Genomic DNA, 20,607 nt, shown 5'->3' with positions numbered 1-20,607 from the left:
TTCATTAGTAAGCTGCTAATGCTTTTTCTGGAGGCTCCACTTGGCTGCTGGGCAAGGCCCTGAAGTCAGACGGTGAAGGCGCTTGCATGGCTGCGGCCCTGGGGTCTCCCCGCTGCCCCTGAGAGGGGTGGCCGGAGTGACTCGGCCGCTGGGCAAGCCCCAGCAGTGCCGCAGAGCAGCTCTCATTCCCTGACTCACGGGCCTCGCAGAGGGCTGCCTGTGCTTCTCTCGTTTCAAGATTGCCCTTAAGATTTTTTTACTTCTCTGGCCACTTCAGCTTCCGTAAATGAGGTGGGGTTGGAAGGAGAGTGCAGGACCAACTGGCTGTCTCAGAGCTTTGTAAGAAGCTGAGGCATTTGGCGGGGGGGAGGGGGTATTAATCTCTGGGGATAGAAAGTTTGTACTGTAATACAACTACCTGATTGCCTTTTCTCCTGAAGAAACGATTCTGAAGTTTGTTTTTGCTTTTTGTTAAAATCCCTCACAGGCCCATCTATAAATAAAGCCAAAAGTTTGGCCACTCAAGAGCGATACAAAGGTACAGAGCGAGAACAGCTCCTAAATTTCTAGCCTCTTGCGAGGTCTGGGGACTTTGAACTGTGTGGGTCGGTGGGCTTACAGCGGGACAGTTGCTGTGTCTTCAGGGCGGATGCGGAGAGCAGGCTCGAACAGCAGCAGCTTCGGCCCTAGTGCTTTCAACTCCGGACCACAAGCTGACGTGTGAAGCAGTATTACCTAATCGAAGGCAGCTCCAAGACGCCGAGGGGCCCTCCACGGTCTCCGGGAACGAGCCCTCACCTGGGCAGGCGGAGGGGATGCTAGCGAGGCTGAGTGGGATCTGCTCCCTGACACTTTTTAAAGGCCAATCAATGCAATGTTTTTCCTTTGTTTTTGGAGTAAGCCATCACACAAGTTCTATACCATATTTTTAGTAACACTTGAGGATGTTGTAGATACACTTTACTATAACATTTTATAGTTTAAAGAGCTTTATTAATGCAATAAATTAACTTTGTACACATTTTTATATATATATAAAAAAACAAACTAGCAAGTGATTTCAGAATGTTGTAGGCCTCATTAGAGCTTGGTCTCCAAAAACCTGTTTGAAAAAAGCAACATGTTCTTCACAGTGTTCTCCTATAAAGGAAATACAGATTTCATCAGATGTGGCACAAAAAGAGGAAAACAAAATGAATGCTTCACAGCTCATAGATATGTACGGTGGGGTTTTAACTTATTTTCTTTCATAAAACACTTGTTTTCCTAAGCTGCTGAGTTGTCCTTTTTATTTATACAGCTGCTGCCAGAGCTGTTGGACACCTTCACAACCCCAGCGAACTGCCACCTGCTTGGAGACACAAGTGGCTTGCCTGTCCTGGCAGTGCCACCCCACACGGGTTACTGGGGGGCCTGACGCAACCTCACATGCTCCTTCCCCATCCTAAAGAAGCTAGATGCCTGAGGTTTCATAACTTGGGAGACAAAGAGCTAAGATTAGCCTCGGTTTCCTAAGACCATCAGTGGTAAGCCCCAGGCCATGTGACATGCCTTAGTCACGGTTTCCTGCCACCATTTCCTGTCTTATCCCTGATTCCTCAGAAAGCAGCATTCTCAGGTCAGTGGCATGGGCCACACTGGAAGTGCATTAACTGCGAGTCCCAGAGCAGGATTCAGATTCCATGGGCAGATGGAATTTTGTTTCTAAGAAAGCTAACCCAGGAGTTCTTAGGAGGGCCCCCAGAAGGCCCGGCCGCCAGCCTGCTCCTGCTACTGCCGGTCTGTTCACTCCCCTCTCTCACGGCCACCACAGCCTCACCTGGTGTGAAGTTAGGGTTCCCTCGCAAACGCTGGTTTCGCTGTTCAAAAAACCGAAATATAGTATAGAAAAGCATGTTGTCTTCAGTCTGCTTCGCGGCATCTAAAAATTTTCGTGCAGAAATGTTGTCGTGGCCGCCAATGCCCCGGATGAACCGCAAGGCGGCCAATACCTGGTGTTTGGAAAGAAGCACCTCCACGATTTCGTCGTTGGCGGTGGACAGTCGCTGGGAGGGAGGGAGAGAGGTCCTGTAAGTGCCGAGACAGGAACAGATAGGCACGCAGTTCCGAACGCGGCTGTGGCAAGAGTTACCTTCAGCATGTCCAGAGACAGCTGGTGGGCAGGAGGGTAGAAACTTTCTAGGGATAAGAGCAAACAAGCCTGAAAGACACATTTTCAAACTGGCTTCAGCATCAAATGTTAGGAGGTTAAACGTGAAGTCCTGAAGCCCACGAACAGAAACGGGGGCCGCATACCAAAGGCTTGGAGTCGCTGAGGACGTGGTACTGCAGGAACTGATGCAGCATGTAGAAGAGGTTGTGCTGGACCAGCGTCTTGATGACGAGCTCGTGTAAGTAGTGCTGAGGACAGACGGAAGGACAGCACATTTCCCAATCCCCCACCTGCACCAGAGGAGCGGCTATGGGGCCCAGGACCCAAGCTGTTCTAAGGGCTGGATATGTGTTTCCACGAGGAAGGGGACAGATTTCTGTCCCCTGTGCGTCCACGGGACACCTGACGGAACGCCCCTCCTCCCACCTCAGGACAACACGGTAGTGTCGAGAAGGTCACTCCGCATCCTGGGTCTGGTGTGCGGCCCCTGCTCCTCTAACTTGGGACCACACCTGCTGACCGGAAGGTACCTGTACTGTGATCTGAAACTGGTTGAGCGAGCGGATATACTCCATCAGGACGGCGATCACGAACTTATGAGGCATGTCCTACGGAGGAAAAGAAGTCTTAAAACCACCGAGGACTTGCGAGGGGTCGCCTGCAGCTTATTTCTCCACCCCTCGTTTCCACATGAATCTGTCCCACGGTTCTGTTTTGCTGGTTTTGCACAGATCCAGAACCTTCCCCATCCACAGTCACGTTCTGGCCGGAGTATTGGAAGTCAAACTACTAGCACTAGGTCTTCACCCGAGATACCAGTTGGTCTAATCGCATTCTGAGTTCTACTCCTTTCCTCAGCTCCCCGCAAACAAGCTCTCCAGGGGCCCCGTCACCCACCTTCTTCTCCGTGAACACCGACAGGACGTGGGTGTACATGTCGGACTGATCGATCACTGCCTGGGTCCGCACCGGCCTCCTGAGAAGCGGACTGCTCCGGCTCTGCCCAGCTTCTAGTGCCTGAACGACACATTGGCAAATGTGACCTGAACCATCTTCTCGATAAGCCCAGAAGCCTCGATTTCTAGACCCCGTGTGCCTCAAATGGGAGCAGAAGGTGGCACATGGTACTTGGACAAAATGATTTCTCCTGTGCAGGCAGAGGCAGGGTTTGGGAAGGCAGAGGTGGTCATCTTAAAAACAGGCTACTGTTCATGAATGGAACTAAAAGGCGAAGGCGTAAGTCCGCTTCCTCTTGAGACACATTTTCTTAACCTTAAAATCCCTAATGAATTATGGACTTTCTGATGTTTGTTACCTAATAAAAACAGAATGCATCCTGCTTTTTTTTTATAAAGTCCTGATCCTGCGGTAAGTGAAGACCGCGTATAAAACTGTCTGGATGTCCGAGTGATAAGCCCTCCCCGAATGCCACAGATGGGGAGAGCTTTGTGACACGATGCACTGCTTCACCTGACTCTAAGGCAGTCTGCCCAGCGCAGGTCATGTGGAGCTATAGCAGGCCCTGAGAGGCTCCAACTAGCAAGGGCCAGGGCTGAAGAAGCCTGGGAGCCAGAGCAGGGGTGCACAGAAACCCACGGGGAGCAGCCCTCCTGCTTCCCACAGCCGTGCAGACCAGCAGCTGCCCCCCAACTGCGGCCACCATGCCCCCTCAGCACGCAGGCCTCAGTGGCGTCCTGCCTCTTCCTCAGGAAACACGGGGGAGGGGTGGAGAGGAGCCCACACAGCTTACCGTTGTGTAGCTCTGCTCTGCATCCAGGTACTTCTTATACTCGTGATTGAGCTTGTCAAAAACCGTGGCGATCACAGGTAATGTGGCTCTGTCGGACTCACTCAGCACTGGAAAGAACGTTCACACAGGTCAGCCGAGTTTATGTCCATTCGGAACACAAACGTGCTGCTGGGACAGAAAGAACTAACCTCAAAGGGCCACCAGGGCAAACCTATCTCCAGTGGGCATTGAGAGAAATGGAATCGTTCTGAGACCTAAAGCCTAGAATTCACTCACCAGCCCTTCCCAGGGACTAGAAAAAGTAGCTACGGACTGTTTCAGCAGAAGTGCTCAGAGATCTCTGTAGTGAGGGACTTGGATTCTGGAAAATGTCTGTTTTCAGGCTGGGGATGGCAGTGCCCTAACCCTCAGATGCCCCAGCAGCGTGTGGGTTGCTCTCACCTGGCACCGTCCTATCTAGCTTTTGTCCCCAAGTAACTACAAGTCATGTTGCTATTTCATCACCTTTCCAGGGGGTTAAATGATCCACCCTTCAAGTGAAGGACAAGGCTGTGCACAAGACACAAAAATGCGGCCCAGCTCCCAAGGAAAGGTGTGGGCAGCACAGTCCCAACCCTGGAATCCAGACCGAGTGGGGAGGACTGGTCCACTTACTCTGCGAACAGACAGACAGAATGACCATCTTGCACTCCTTTCTCTGGAGGAGAAAGTCCATCAGTCTTCCTTTATCTGGCAAGAGGTTTACGATGGGCTGAAGCTTCACTTGGAGGTTCCAGAGGTAGCCTGGGTGGAAGAGGCAGCAAAGTTCACACAGGATGCAAATCGGAACAAAAGCCCAAAAGGTGGTTCCCCTGAAACATTCATGGTGGGGGTGGGGGGCAGTCTGCACAGCACTGATACAACCCTGATCTTACCAAGTGCAGCCTAGGACACACAGGCTGCACCTGACGGAAGGACTGACAGCCACCCTACAGCTGCATGCTCAATGGCTTCTTACGCTGAGGTGACCCTCTCTGATCACTGGGACATCAATGGTGTAGCTCCCAAAACGGAGATGGTGGGGGGCAATGGTGGGGGTGACTCAGAGCAGTTCCATCCCTATACCTAACCCCCTTTTTAGCCTTGAAAGTTTAAAAAGATGTTAACGTGTGGCATGAACCTGGGTCCTATACTTTGGTTTCTCCCACAGTGGTTCTTCAGTCAAAAGTTAACTCCGGAGGCTCCCAAGGGAATTTCGCAATTCATCATTCACCGATTCATGACTTTCCCGAACATCCACACTGCCTTTCTCAACTGGGGTTCCACAAGAGAATTTAACACTGCATTAAATATGATCTGAGCGATCCCCTTCTCGATTCTCCCACAGCTGCTCAGAGGTACATGGAGACGAGAGAAGTGGCTCTCAGGGGCACCAGGGCTAACTCTCGCCCTGAGAATCCCAGGATCTGAGACAGGAAAGTTTCACGAATGACTGAAGATGGGTAGGATGTCCTCTAATGGAAGATACAGGGGGTGGGGGGCTACTAGGAAGACAACTAACATCCTGAAGAAGCCTCCCCAGCACCGTGGGAAGCAGGAGCACACCTCTCTGTGCAGCCGGAACAGAAAAGGGCTCCGGCGCACGAGGGTGTGGAGGTGGGGGGTCAGGACAGGCAGGGAGGGTCTTGTGCACCGTGCTATGGGGTCTGGCTTTTCAGAACGGACAGAGTGGAATGGGCCAAAAGCAGGGGAATGGCCACTCTTAGCTATTAATTTTAAAAATAACATGCTCAGGATAAAGCAATAAATAAACAATAGAGAGAATATAAAGTGAAGAATCTCCCACTTTAGGGTTGAAGGGAGTGGTCATCTCTCAAATTCACCTCGAAAACAGCACTGGCGACTTCTGTCATCGCAAGCCAACAAGTACTGTCTAACTTAGCGACCGCCCCTCTGACCCACCTTGGCTTGCACTGATAATGATGTCGGGCTGAAAGACAATCCAGGACGAAGAATCTACGTGTTATAGGAAGTGGTAAACCAGGAGGAGATGGAAACAAAAGACAAGCCCGCCCCGCCCCCTACTTGCAGAGGCTCCTTGGCCCTGGGTGGTGAGAAATGCTCCCCTGGGGGCTCCCAAGCCTTTAGCTCATTCACAGCTGAAAAGGCCAAGGCCACAGGACCTCTCTCAGACACCAGTATAAAAGGGGGCAAGAGCTTCCCTTCCATGCCCAGCGGCAAGGCCTTTGTAAAGGATACAGAGTTTGCACGGGACAGGAGACTGGCTGGTCACAGGAGCAGGACCTGCAAATGGAAAAAACACAAGTGGGCAAGGACGATGCCATCAGAAAATCGTGCCAATACCCGTGCTTAGGATGTGAAATGCAGTACTTTTTAAAGCCTTCGGTAAATGTTTATTCAACTGTGGTTAAATGACAAAGGAGTGAACGCTCTTGTCCCACTGATAACCCCTATAAGGAAGAAGAGGGAAGTCGAGAACAATCCATGAAAATGTCCTCCCAAGAAGGGGAAAAGTATCAAGAATTCAGATTTGGTAATTCTTCTGTAATAACTAAAGATGATTCATCATCATTTACACACGCACAGTAAGGAACTGAGAAACGTCCCTGGATGATTCAATATCAAATCCCACGTGACAAGGACTCATGATGACCAGTTACACTGCCTGTACGTCAGGGGGGCAGCCCTCTCTGAACCTGAGACACACAGCCCGGCAAACTAAACATCATTCCCAGTTCTGTTCCCACCACCCAGGGACAATCAGAAGACAGGTTTTAATCAGCAGTCTGGAAAAGACCACCCAAAAGAGGAAAGGGCCCATGGGTCAGATAAGCCAAGACAAAGAACACTTGCATCTACCACCCGAGGGTGAAGGTCTTTTTTTTTTTTTTTAATATTTTATTTATTTATTTGACAGACAACGATCACAAGTAGGCAGAGAGGCAGGCAGAGAGAGAGGAAGGGAAGTAGGCTCCCTGCTGAGCAGAGAGCCCAACGCGGGGCAGGGCTCGATCCCAGAACCCCGGGATCATGACCCGAGCCGAAGGCAGAGGCCCAACCCACTGAGCCACCCAGGTGCCCCCCAAGGGTGAAGGTCTTACATGTGGGCCTCAACGCTGGCCTCCAATCATTCGGACTTAACTGCTCCCATGTGAGAGCCAGATGCCCTTGGTTTTTAAAGCACCACCCCCCCCCAACCAGGTGATCCTAACTTGTAGTCAGCTCCACAACACTGGTGGAACAAGACCAAAAACAGAAGGGGAAATGACAGCAGCTGGCTCATCCCCAATTTGCCGGCGTCCTCTTTCAAAACAGCCTAACAAGCTCTTCCTGCCAGCATGCCCTGCAACCACACGGGGCGGGCAAGATACAAAGATGCTACAAGCCTGCAAGGGGCTTACAGTCTAGCCGGAAAAACAAGACAAACAGTCATTAACTGTAAAAGATGCTTTACCAACCCACACTCCGGAGGCCCAAGACTCAATGGACCTTTGAATTATTAACCTTTGTCAGGACTATTATTTTGATCACACCTGGCATTTGATTGTAACTAGCCAGTTAGAACCTGCCTGCCTTCTGACTGGTCCCAAACCACTGGAACAGAGCAGAAGGTTTTTAATGTCTAGAAGTGGTTTTCCCTCCAATTCACCAGCAGTTACCTTCATGCCGAGTAAGCGGCAAATACAAGATAAACATCTGACAAAACCCATTTTTTTTTTTTTTTTGAGAGACAGCGAGTGCATGGGGCTGGGTGGATGGGGGGTTATCTTAAGCAGGCTCCACGCCCAGCTCAGAGCCCAATTCAGGACTGGACCTTACCACCCTAAGATCATGACCTGAGCCGAAATCAAGGGTAGGACACTTAACCAACTGAGCCATCCAGGTGCCCGGACACAACCTATTCTTCTAATGCTAACACTATGAGCTCAAGAAAAGGAAGATGCCGGAAGGAACACAGAGAGCCAAAGGACTTAATCAAACATAAGAACTCGCTCCTTCCTCCCCCAGTGCTGCCAGAGAGCTATCAAGCTTCCGGCTAATCCACAAGTCGAGGCAGGCAGACTGGAAGCGGAGCTCTTGCTGGCCTCTGAGCTGCAGCCAGACCTGGAATCGTGTGATCCCCTCCCGACTGCACGCAGGGCCCAAGCCCGCAATACTATCTGAAAGAGATCCCTTTTAAGGAGAAAACATTGCTACCGAAGCTCCAAACGTGTGCCCTTCTGACTAGCTGTGTGCACTGAAATTTCAACTAGCTTACTCTACCCTCCGATCTCCTTTAAAAGAGAGCTGAATGTTATTCCCGTGAAATCTAGCTTGAAATCAATTACACTGGGAAAGGCAAAAAAAACAGCCCAACTGTTTCTTTCTCCTTCACGGAAATCCTGACCTCCTCTCTTCTCTGACTTCCTTCTCCTCCCACCTCGTGTAGGGCAGATCTCAAAACACCAAAGCAGCACAGCCTTAACCTCTTCTGGGGTCAACCAATGAGAAGAAAACGCAGTATTTACTAGGTAGCCATGACACACAATGTGGGAGAAAGGCAAGGAAAAGTGATCCCACATTCAAATACAGCCAGAAGCAGCCACTTCTAATCTCAGGGTTACAGAGCACAGGCAAACGATAAATGGAGGGCGTATTCAATCATTAAACAACTAAAAAATCTCTCAGCTTCAGTGGGTAATCCTAGCTCTCTGTTTTAGTTACTTATTTTTCTCCAGTTCCAGATTTTTGGTTTATTTTAAAACTTACAGTTTATTTCTCATAATCCAGTTTTTCCTAATTTGACTACACGTGAGAATTGAAGCCCGTAAAGCATGGCTGCTAAGGGAAGATCTAGAATATTTTTCTTATCTTTTATCTTTTCTTATCTTTCTCTCGGAGAGCACCTTTAACTCCAAGAAAGAGGTAAAAATGAGGTCCTTTTAGTCATGGGACAAACGAGAGTCTGACTCTCTATCTTTGTTGCGTGGTTCAGGTGGATTCTAAGATCTCCCTTGGCATCGCTGGGATCCTCATCGTGTTGAGCTCAGTGGCATGCTCACTGGGCATCTTCAGCTACGTTGGGATCCCCCTCACCCTCATTGTGATCGAAGTCATCCCATTCCTGGTGCTGGCTGTCGGGGTGGACAACATCTTCATTCTGGTCCAGACCTACCAGGTGCGTTTCCATAGCCTGACAGAGCTTGCCATCAGACCAAGTAGTGAGCTCCGTTAATGGTTGTCCCGCTCTATGCCGAGTACTTGCAAGCGTGGAAGTGGGGTAGCGGTGTTTCCTGTTCTCTGTGTTGCTCATTGGTGTCCATAACTTGCTCAGCCTTCTCCTTGGTTGGAGGAATAAAGTGAGACTTAAATTTTAAAGATTTTTTTTTTTTAATTTGAGAGAGAGAGCAAGATCGTAGGAGAGGAGCAGAGGAAGAGGGACAGACCCAGGGCTATATCCCAGGACCCTGAGATCATGACCTGAGCTGAAACCAGGAATTGCACATTTAACTGACTGAGCAACCCAGGCGTCCTAAGAATTCAGTTTTAAATATGTGTGCAAGAAGGGCTTACATGCTTGCGAAAAACATTTTGGATACAACTCTTATTTTTTTTTCTTTTCCTGTTTTTTTTTTAAGATTTTATTTATTTATTTGACAGATCACAAGTAGGCAGAGAGGCAGGCAGAGAGGGAGAGAGGAGGAAGCAGGCTCGCCGCTGAGCAGAGAGCCCGATATGGGGCTCGATCCCAGGACCCTGAGATCATGACCCAAGCTGAAGGCAGAGGCTTTAACCCACTGAGCCACCCAGGCGCCCCTTGGATACAACTGTTACTAAAATGAGTCTCCAGTAGTGTAGAAGAATCAGAGACTTGTCAGAGGTGCCACTGAAGATAGGACAGCATAGGACCTGCTGATGTATAATATGGTCTCAATCATGATATTTTTCTTTCCTGGTCACCTTACTTGGGGACTCAGTGGCACGTAAGAGTGTCCCTTAATGGTCCAGCCACCTGCAGGCTGCATTCTGTGTGTTTTCCTGATAAGATGATCCAGTCTTCCCTTGAGCTTTCCACCTGTTACCTAGCTCAGGGGTTTAGTGATACCCTGGATGGATTGTCAGGACAAGTTGCAGGCCCCCCATCAAAGTTTATCTACAATAAGTAGAAGCTCCTAATCATTTGTCTTTACTGTTAACACAAAGCAACAAAGAAGCAAAGAGATGGCATTGTCATTTAGAAAGGTTAATGGCCTGTGTATTGTGTTCTGTTTTTTTTAAGCGAGATGAACGTCTTCAAGGAGAAACTCTGGATCAGCAGCTGGGCAGGGTCCTAGGAGAAGTGGCTCCTAGTATGTTCCTGTCCTCCTTTTCAGAGGCTGTAGCGTTTTTCTTAGGTAATTACTCTTTGAATTCTACCAGTCCCACTGTTTCCTGAGCCTGGAGGTAGAAGGATCTGGGTATCTGACTATGTCCCATCGTGTTACTTCCTTGTTTAAGCTTATTCTGTAATCAGAAAGTATCAGAGTGGACCACGGGGAAAATCAGTAGCAGTATCTTGGATATCATTTTGGAAGTGTCCTCTTTTCTTTTGGGGGGTTGGGGGGAGGGGCAGAGGGAGAGAGATTGAATCTTCAGGCTCCACGCCCAGCGCAGAGCCCAATGTGGCACCTGATCTCATGACCCTGAGATCATGACCTGAGCAGAAATCAAGAGTCAGCTGCTTAACTAGCTGAGCCGCTCAGCGCCCCTCCACTTTCTCATGTTGTTTCATGATAGTGTTGATGTTGGGGTCCAGACTGACAGATAACCTTGAACTTCTCTGCTGCTTCCCCTTTTTGGCACCTGTGGCAAATGTGGATCTTTGAAAATGACATTCCTGCGTCCCACAGGAGCCAGGCCAACACCATACTCTGAGCAAAATCCATAGGCGTAGACATTCCTCTTTGTCCGCACAAACCATCGGGGAAGCAGCCTTGTTAATGAGCAGAGGTCCTTGGACCTCCCCTCACTACAAGGAGCCAGAATGAGCTGGAACAAAAACCAGTGTTCTCTGTGTTTCTTTCCTGTGGAGAAATCACCACGCAGCCTTACTCACAGGGCTGTCTGCCCCCTTGTCTGCTGTGTGGGATGAGACAATCGAGTGCGTCTTCAGAGCAGGAAGCTGGATTAGAAATGCGATCCGTGGGCCACAGATGGAAATGCCTCCATGGGCTGTTCACACGGGGCTGCTGTAGACTCATGAAGGCGGAGGTCTTTCAGAACAGACCCAGGATGCCGTCTTCATTTCCATAGAGCAGTGTGCTTTCAAGCCTGTGGTCCTTAAACTTCCTTTTGATAGATACAGGTGCAGAGAAAGTTACTTTCTCTTGTTTTCTCATCAGAAAATGTGATGATAATAGCAGCTGACACTGTGCCTCAAGATTGGAGTGACTCTGGGAGGACTGTAGGAGCAGAAGGCAGAGGTCTAGAAAGGGTAGTTACGTGTTGCTGGCCCAGTGCTGCTAGGTCCAGTTTCTTTTTTTAAGTGAAGCTGTGAATCTAGATTTTTGTGTTGGGTCTCATTGTTAAATATTGGCTTCTATTTTTAAAAAAAGAAATGTGTTTTCATCCTAAAATGAATTGATCTAATGTGGACCATACAGGATATCATCTGGCCTGTGGGCTGCTAGTTTGCAGTCTCTGGGTGTTAACCCAATACTTCTGACTGGGAGCGCCCTCATCTAACTGTGTCAGAAGTGGGAGACTAATACTGTTGATCTAATAGCAGAGAGAAAATATTTCTGTGGCATTCCTCTGGGGGGGTTGTGGGAAGCGTGGGTCTTCTCGTGGCTTCAGTCTATTCTAGCTCCTTGTGTTCCTGTGTACACATGAGTGCGAGACCCGCATGGAGTCCCCTGCTGTAAGTGGACGTGACGGGGCAGCTTCTCTCCCCCTGCAGGGGCGCTGTCAAAGATGCCAGCCGTTCACACTTTCTCCCTGTTCGCCGGGATGGCCGTCCTCATTGACTTCCTTCTTCAGATTACGTGTTTTGTGAGTCTCTTGGGGTTAGACATCAAGCGTCAAGAGGTAAGTTGTTGTCAGGATGGCAGTCTGTTTACAGCCTAGAATCCAAGTGAAGCAGCAGGAGGGTGTGACCTTTGTCCCTCTTTTTCCTCTCAGAAACATCGTCTGGATGTCCTTTGCTGTGTCAGAGGCTCTGAAGATGGAACTAGTGTCCAGGCCTCAGAAAGCTGCTTGTTTCGGTTCTTCAAAAACTCCTATTCTCCACTTCTGCTTAAGGATTGGATGCGACCTATTGTGGTATGAGTTTGTCTGTGGTTTTCCTCATTTTTCTCCAAAAACAGTTTTATCACATGCCTTCTAAGAAAGGAGCTTGGGTGAAGCACCTGCGTGGCTCAGTTGGTTAAACGTCCAACTCTTGATTTCAGCTCAGGTCATGATCTCAGGGTCATGGGTTCGAGCCCTGTGTTGGGCTCTGTGCTCAGAGCGGATTCTGCTTGTCCCTCTCCCTCCGCTCCTCCCCGCTGCTTGCACACATGCTTCTTTCTAAAGTAAATAAATAAAATCTTTAAAAAAGAAAGAAACCAGCGTGGGAAGGAGATTGTGACAGTTGTTAAGTATATATACAAAATGCAAAAGCAAATATGTACAAGTACATAAAATATTTTTCTAGCTAGCTTTTAGTAGTCAGTATAAGCAAGTTTTTATTTTGAAGTAATTTTAGATTCATAGAAAGTCAAAAAGATAGTACAGAAATGACCCAGGTACCCATCAACCCAGCTTCTCCCTGTGGTCTTACGCAACTATAGTTCAGCGTCAAAACAAGGAATTTGACATGGGCACGTGTGTATGTCGAGTTCTGAGTCCCTTCATCACATGTGCAGTGGCAGTGACCACCACTGCAGTTGATACACGGAACTGTCCTGCCACAACTCTCTCCTCACGCTGCCCCGTTACAGTGCCACAAACCTCCCCAGCACACCACCCACCGTCCCGAGTCCCCAGCAAGAGTGTGAGAGCTTTCTGTAGGTGATCTACTGGGGATAGCCAGCAGCGATGACCTATCACTGCTCTAATAAAAGAACATGACTTCGTCCCCAGTAATGGTAACACTTAACATTTAACAAACACTGAATATTGGGTACAATGCTGAATCTGGATTGTCTGCAGATTTTCTCATCTAACCCACAAAACTATCTTATGTTATACATCTTTTATTTTTCCTGTGTTACTGATGAGGAAGTAGAAGCTGAGAGAGGTTAAGTGACTTCCCCAGGGTCACTCAAATCCTGGAGCCAGGATTTAAACCCAAGTAGTTTGACTAGATGCTGTCCTCTCAGCCAGTACTCCTGCTCTCTACGTTAACGTGGCATGTAAACTTTTCGGTTGGGGACAGTCCCGTTTTTCACGTGTGGAAGATCTTATTTATGTTCTTAAGCTGCCATGCACGAAGCAGTCCCTGCCTTACAGCTCACTTTTTATTCCAGATAGCGGTATTTGTGGGTGTCCTGTCCTTCAGTATCGCGGTGCTGAACAAAGTGGAAATTGGATTGGATCAGTCTCTCTCCATGCCTGATGTAAGCTGCTTTCTCTTTTACCTTGTTTAGCCAAAGATACAAATACATTTTCCAAAACTTGCATGCAGTTGTTCCGGGTGAATGCCTGCTTCTAAATGCATGTGGCGGCCGGTTCCCCAGGTTACAAGGACCGCCATGGAGCCTGGCAGTGGGGCCCATCTTAGCATGGGGAACTCTCGGGGTGAGGAGGGTACAGAGAAATAGAGCAGTGAGCCTCTCACCTCGTAAGGTGCCTTCCTGGCGGTGGGCCCGCCAAAGAAGCACCTTGGGCGCAGGGAGGGTGAGGAGCCGGGAGCTGGCTCGGGTTGGGGGGACGGTCCACATCTCGGCTGGGGCCGTCTCGGCCAGCAGCATCCCAGTGCTGTCTCCATCCTTAGCCGTCCCCTCACCTGGGCTCGTCAGCACATTCCCACTGTGTCCCGTTCTCTGATCGCTCGTGCAGGACTCCTACGTGCTGGATTACTTCAGGTCGCTCAGATACCTGCATGCGGGCCCACCTGTGTACTTCGTCCTGGAGGAAGGGCACGACTACAGCTCCCTGAAAGGGCAGAACATGGTGTGCGGGGGCATGGGCTGCAATAACGACTCCCTGGTGCAGCAGATCTTCACCGCGGCTCAGCTGGACAACTAGTCAGTACCGCCCGGCGTTCTGTCCTGCCGCGGAAGCAGCCGGAAGGGGCCCCCGGCCGCCTGGGCCTGACATGGCTCACTCAGGATAGATTTGCTTAGAAAATGTGTTGCTCAGAATCATGCTAACTCTAGCTTTACCTCAGCAAAAGCTTTAAAAGGACTAATTGAGCAGCTCCTATCTGGAAGGGTTTTCCATTAAGTGGTGATGAAGTCTGTCCTTTGGGCAGCAGTGTAACATCTAGAAAGTGAAGTTAGGTTTCGAGAAAAAGGACTGAATCTGAGACCTCCCCCCGCGGAGCAAGTCAGTAACTTCTCCCTCCTTCTCGCCAGTACCCGAATAGGCTTTGCCCCCTCGTCCTGGATCGATGATTATTTTGATTGGGTCAAGCCTCAGTCTTCTTGCTGTAGAGTCTACAATGGCACAGATCGCTTCTGCAATGCCTCAGGTACTTTCATCTCCTTTTCCAGATTTTTCCCTTTTCTCTGAAGACTTGTGGCATTATAATTTATAAATCCTTTGCATTTCACCTCAGTTTATACCGGCGCCGGTCCCTTTTCCTTGGTCGCCATCCCTCTCCTCAGCCATGTTCTCTGATGTGTCGTGTTGTTCGGCCTCCCTCCAACCCCCACCACAGGGCTGCAGGCCAGACGGAGCCCCGGTCAGGGGACTCTGGTTTTCAGAGTCTTCCGGGTTCTCTTCTCCCGACGCCACTAATAGCATCTCTTGGTTGGGATCTGGCTACGTCTCACGGAGTGCTTCCCACTGTTATCACCGTTGCCCTGCAGTTTTGTTAGGAGTATTGAGGTTGTCCTCGAGTTTTCTTGGTAAACTCATGGAAGCCTTGGACTTTGATAATACCAACCAGGGTCATCCTCCAAGCAGGCCACCTATTTCAGGGAAGAAAGTTTGTACAGCCTGCCTCAGATGAAGATGGAATGTCAGACGGATTAGACTGTGAAAATCCCGTGTGTTGGAAGCTCTGGAGCTTTGGGGTCAGGAAAAAGATCAAGGAAAATTCCCCTTAGATCCTTAAGTGTTTTAAAATAACATCTGGAACCTCGTTCTTCTCATCTGGGCCCCTCTGTGTCTGTGCTAGTGGTTGACCCTGCCTGTGGTCGCTGCAGACCTTTAACCCCAGAGGGCAAACAGAGGCCTCAAGGGGAAGACTTCATGAGATTCCTGCCCATGTTCCTTTCTGATAACCCAAACCCCAAGTGCGGCAAAGGGTAAGTGCTGTGGAGCCGCTCAGAGACGTGCCCACTTCCAGTTATTTTGTGCGGGACAGCTAGCCGAGGGCTGGGGTGGGGGCAGCTGTATGGGGAGGGTCCCTTTCTTCCCCTCCCCACCGGCCCCACCACCGGGTCTTCTGAGAGCAGAAAAACCTCACACACCCATAAGGAGAGCTTCTCAGCCTCTCCAGCAGATCTCACCCTGGCTTGAGCGTCTGTCTCTCCCTCTCGGCCCCGTGTCCTGGCTCTTCCGGCTGCGTGAATGGCTGCTGAGCGCTGTGCCAGCGTCTAGCAGGACAGGAGGGGAGCAGGGCCGTGTGGCATTTCAGAATGTGTTCACATCCGTCCCGGGGTCAGGGACAGCTTCTCTGCTCGGTCACGCCATCCTGGACCAAGGCTCAGATTCTTCAGCCTGGCTGATCTTGCCAGCCTGTCTGGCTCTGAGGTTCGGGGCTGTCGCACACCCCCATCTGGCCGGGCAGCTGGTCAGCTGTGTGGAGGCAAGGCCTCTGGGCCCAGAAATAGGGAAGAAGGCTGTGAGTCGGGGGTGGGATGATTCAGAACCTTTTGTAGGAGCAAGAAGAGTGTCCACATGTATGTTAGGCAAACCCTGGACTTCCCTGATTTTCCTAATGCATAATTCAACCAAACTCCTATCAGTCAGTCATGTGTATCGTGGCTGTGCTTGGAGACCTGTACTTGGTACAGAGGAAAGACTGGGCCTAAAGATAAAAGCGAATCTTGCAGCGTGGTCTGCTTGCCCACTGAACGCTTTGGCCTGCATAAAAGAAACCCGAGTACATCCAGCTTTTAGGAAAGCAACAGCCACCACTTACGGGGAGCCTCCTACGTGCCATCGTGCGCCAGGCACCTCACCCACGTCGCCGCCCTTACCACACAGCCTGTGAGGAGGTGACAGAGGACACCGCAGCCCAGATTCAGTCCCGTCGCCCAGGGTTCCATGGCTAATACGGGGCGGGGCCGAGATCCGCCTCACAGCCATGGACTCCAGGGCCCTTGTCCTTTCCCGCCCCATTACACAACACTGCCGAGCAAACGCCGGAGGAGAACACAGATACCCAAACAAGAGCACCTCTGCACTAAAACAACCAAAAGTGAGAGAATAAGCTAAAACCTTCACTGTTCCCTTGCACGGGGCCTTCCTTCCCTGTCCCTGAAATCTAGAGCTGGTCTGACCTCTAAGCCAGGGTCAGGTGATTTCCAGTTCGCTTTGCATGCTCAGGGTCTGCGGGGACTTTCTGTGGCCTCCCTGACACCACTGAGTCTTCCCATAGGGGACATGCTGCTTACAGTTCAGCCGTTAACATCCTTGGCAATGACACGGCTGTCGGAGCCACTCACTTCATGACCTACCACACTGTGCTTCAGACCTCTGCTGACTTTACTGATGCCATGAGAAAAGCCATCCTCATCGCCGGCAACATCACCAAAACCATGGGCCTCGATGGAAGCGGTTACCGTGTGTTCCCGTACAGGTAGTTTGAATTTTATAAACAAGGTGTCTTGGGTTAGGGCCCACAGCCTGAGGGCTCGCCTGATGGGAAGCTGATCCTTGGCTTTCGTTCTGACACCTTCTCCAACATGAGCAGAAGCAAATAATATCAGGGGAAGTAGCGTCTGGGCAAGGAAGGCCAGGGTCTGCAGCACCCCCTAAGGTCTGAGTGCTGCACACACAAAATCTGATCTGTGAGCTAGAGCTCACCATCCAAAGAAAGACACACTTCAAAGCAGCACCCTGGGTCAGGGGGCGAGGTACCGGGGGACCAGGCTTTACTGAGAGGCTCGAGCGCACGTTCCTGGCCGGTAGCTGCTCGCTGCCCCTGACTTCCAGTTACCTGGGATATGGTGTCTTTATGGAGGTTTTTCATTTTTGTTTGTTGGGGTTTTTCTCCTATAAAGCATTTCAGGAGATACCGAATTTGGAAACTACTAAAAAGTAGAAGAAACAGGTGGTTTTTCCCCACCCCTGTGATCTTGCTCAGAGGGGTTCTGATCCATTCCTGACAGGAGGACAGCCTGTTTTTCTGGGGAAGTTCTCAGAATGGATGTCCTAATTCTTGAGAAGAGCTGACTAACTTTGCCAAAAAACCATTTTTCTCCTCATGCCCCGCACAGATCTCATTTGGTCTGAGGTAATTCTCAGGATAGATCAGGACTTGTGTTTTCAACATACCCTGAAATACTCTGTAAATGCCTATGAAGTGAAGAGGTTGAGCTTATGAACAAAAACTTTATATAAAATACACATTTTGGATCATTACGAGGCCCTTTTTTGGGTATTAGTGGTCAGAGGTTCATTTGAATTACTATGGAGGAGTCTCACAAAAACAGGATGTTTTTATGCAAGGGATGAATCAGAGTAGTTGGTTCTGCAATAGTGGCAGGATGAACAAAAGCTTCCAGAAGCAAGCACGAGCTATAACAGAACCTTCTGCTCTTTTCTCCAGTGTGTTCTATGTCTTCTACGAACAGTACCTGACCATTATCGATGACACGATCTTTAATCTCAGCGTGTCCCTGGGAGCCATCTTCTTGGTGACCCTGGTTCTCCTGGGCTGTGAACTGTGGTCTGCGGTGATCATGTGTGTCACTATCGCCATGATCTTGATCAACATGTTTGGCGTCATGTGGCTCTGGGGCATCAGTCTGAATGCGGTTTCCTTGGTCAATTTGGTTATGGTGAGTCCTGGCCCACTCAGTTGGCTCCTGCCTCCCGTGTCACTTCTGTGAACTGTTTCTTGGGGTGAAAGACCAAGGCCAGCTCTTGCTCGTGGAAAGGTGGGATGAGTGCTAATGGAGTGGGGACCTGGGTTGTACATAGAACAATGGAAGTGCGACTCCGTGGTGTCACAGGGGTATTTTGCCTGGAACTTCTGTCCCGAAGGGTCTGCAAAAACATGTAGCCCAATGAGAAGATGTTCACTTTTTAGAAAAAAATGCTCCTTCCTAGTGGAATTCGCTACCAGTACCTTTCGCTTCTCATGCAATTGCCAGGTGCTTTCTGATAGTCTTAAAGATAGGAGCATTTGAAAAACTACTAAAATAGCAGCGTGTCTGTACTTACGACATGAACACTGTTTTTGGGGAAGCGGCAGGGAGGCCCAGCTAAAGCAAATCTGAGGGGTGCTGACTCTTGAGGGGGAGGGGTAACCTTATGAGGGTTCCACGAGTCCCCCTAAAACAAGCAGATCTGCTCTAGAGAAGTGGAGTCTGGGTGCTTGAGGGTCCCACGAGTTGCCCGGTGCACCTTCAGTGGGCGTGCACCGCTGGGGTGCTCGGTGTTACAAAAAGGGGATGCTTAGGGTTCCTGGGCCACCTGTGGTGCCTGGCATACCAGATCCTGGGGGAGGAGTGCCTGCTGCTAGGATTTTCAGCCACAAGAGGGCAGTAACGGGAGACTCTCTTTCAGAGCTGTGGCATTTCAGTGGAGTTCTGCAGCCACATCACGAGAGCGTTCACAGTGAGCACGAAGGGCAGCCGCGTGCAACGGGCCGAAGAGGCGCTCTCTCACATGGGCAGTTCCGTAAGTAGCCTGGCCAGACGTTTCCGCACGGGGTGCCCAGCTCGTCAACTTCTCAGGGACCGGAAAAGTCAGTAGGAAAAAGAGAATTTGAGTTACTTAGCCACTCCCAAGGGTGATGCATCTTTGGGCATTTCATGAATAGCTAAATCCTGAAGTTCTTTAGAACCGTTCTCTTCGGTGAATCCTTTACAGACCATGAAGCAGGAAGAGAACGGAGAGGTTCGATTTGAGCACACGTGTTGGCACCCAGGGAGCTGGGGCCCTCAGAGCCGGGAGAATCTTCTTAGTTCAACTCCATAGCCTGCTTCCGCCTCTCAGCCAGTTTTTTGCTGCTCTAGAAAGTCCTTAATAGTTTTCATCTAAAAGTGTAAGGAAAGCTGTTTAAAGACAGCGTCCATTGTCCATGCAGAATACACAGCTTTTACCCTTCTACTTTTTTTTTCCACGTCTATAAGCAGCAAATCAATTTTAGGTAGAATGTAGTCCTGCTTGTCAGTAACTAAAAGCTGGGGTTCAACCCATTGCTTTGGGCCTTGCCCATCAAGAAATCGCTGTGAGGACGTGTTGAATTAGAGCAGGTTAGTAAGCGCTTTCCAACGCTATCTCTTCTTTCAGGTGTTCAGTGGAATCACACTAACAAAATTTGGAGGGATTGTGGTGCTGGCGTTTGCCAAGTCTCAGATCTTCCAGATATTCTACTTCAGGATGTATCTGGCTATGGTCTTACTGGGAGCCACCCATGGCTTGATATTCCTTCCTGTCTTACTCAGCTACATAGGTAAGCATTCTTGTTCTGAGGTAAGTGGATGGAGGAAGCATGTGACTAAAGGAAAAGAAATCTAGAAGCATTCTCAAATGGTACTTAAAAAAAAAATTGTGAAAGGAAAAAAATCTGGTCTAGGGATTTCATGGTGGTCCAAACGGCTTCATTAGTAAGCTGCTAATGCTTTTTCTGGAGGCTCCACTTGGCTGCTGGGCAAGGCCCTGAAGTCAGACGGTGAAGGCGCTTGCATGGCTGCGGCCCTGGGGTCTCCCCGCTGCCCCTGAGAGGGGTGGCCGGAGTGACTCGGCCGCTGGGCAAGCCCCAGCAGTGCCGCAGAGCAGCTCTCATTCCCTGACTCACGGGCCTCGCAGAGGGCTGCCTGTGCTTCTCTCGTTTCAAGATTGCCCTTAAGATTTTTTTACTTCTCTGGCCACTTCAGCTTCCGTAAATGAGGTGGGGTTGGAAGGAGAGTGCAGGACCAACTGGCTGTCTCAGAGCTTTGTAAGAAGCTGAGGCATTTGGCGGGGGGGAGGGGGTATTAATCTCTGGGGATAGAAAGTTTGTACTGTAATACAACTACCTGATTGCCTTTTCTCCTGAAGAAACGATTCTGAAGTTTGTTTTTGCTTTTTGTTAAAATCCCTCACAGGCCCATCTATAAATAAAGCCAAAAGTTTGGCCACTCAAGAGCGATACAAAGGTACAGAGCGAGAACAGCTCCTAAATTTCTAGCCTCTTGCGAGGTCTGGGGACTTTGAACTGTGTGGGTCGGTGGGCTTACAGCGGGACAGTTGCTGTGTCTTCAGGGCGGATGCGGAGAGCAGGCTCGAACAGCAGCAGCTTCGGCCCTAGTGCTTTCAACTCCGGACCACAAGCTGACGTGTGAAGCAGTATTACCTAATCGAAGGCAGCTCCAAGACGCCGAGGGGCCCTCCACGGTCTCCGGGAACGAGCCCTCACCTGGGCAGGCGGAGGGGATGC

The 20,607-nt window shown here is 49.9% G+C and overlaps 3 protein-coding genes across 3 annotated transcripts in view; 2 read left to right on the top strand and 1 right to left on the bottom strand.

Annotated features, from left to right (window-relative positions):
* The window catches only part of LOC111142399 (NPC intracellular cholesterol transporter 1), a 48,595-nt gene extending 47,327 nt beyond the window's left edge, over window positions 1-1,268 (top strand). The window contains exon 25 of the mRNA XM_022495459.1: window positions 488-1,268. Coding sequence (XP_022351167.1) covers window positions 488-570 — 83 coding nt within the window. The 3' untranslated portion in view covers window positions 571-1,268. The remainder of the gene's footprint in view (window positions 1-487) is intronic.
* Window positions 1,010-6,210, bottom strand: LOC111142400 (uncharacterized protein C18orf8-like; the record flags this gene model as incomplete). Its single annotated transcript, XM_022495460.1, has 10 exons — window positions 1,010-1,140; window positions 1,820-2,045; window positions 2,132-2,200; window positions 2,296-2,400; window positions 2,683-2,760; window positions 3,050-3,169; window positions 3,903-4,009; window positions 4,557-4,685; window positions 5,844-5,897; window positions 6,141-6,210. Coding segments are annotated over 10 exons (1,038 nt in total), but the record flags the coding sequence as incomplete, so codon positions are not given.
* A 1,030-nt stretch (window positions 6,211-7,240) lies between these two features.
* On the top strand, window positions 7,241-20,376 carry LOC111142703 (Niemann-Pick C1 protein-like). The gene is made up of 14 exons (XM_022495992.1): window positions 7,241-7,264; window positions 8,878-9,060; window positions 10,162-10,276; window positions 11,821-11,948; window positions 12,042-12,182; window positions 13,370-13,459; window positions 13,902-14,089; window positions 14,420-14,535; window positions 15,187-15,316; window positions 16,615-16,815; window positions 17,788-18,019; window positions 18,750-18,863; window positions 19,479-19,641; window positions 20,276-20,376. Exons 1-14 carry the CDS (start codon window positions 7,241-7,243, stop codon window positions 20,356-20,358), a joined length of 1,908 nt encoding a protein of 635 aa, XP_022351700.1. The 3' UTR covers window positions 20,359-20,376.
* The last annotated feature ends 231 nt before the right edge of the window (window positions 20,377-20,607 follow it).

This window comes from Enhydra lutris, unplaced genomic scaffold (assembly GCF_002288905.1).
Source record: "Enhydra lutris kenyoni isolate GAN:26980312 unplaced genomic scaffold, ASM228890v2 scaffoldscaffold8, whole genome shotgun sequence".
In the NCBI taxonomy this organism is placed as follows: Eukaryota; Metazoa; Chordata; class Mammalia; order Carnivora; family Mustelidae; genus Enhydra; species Enhydra lutris.
This window is presented reverse-complemented; position numbering and strand designations above follow the sequence as displayed.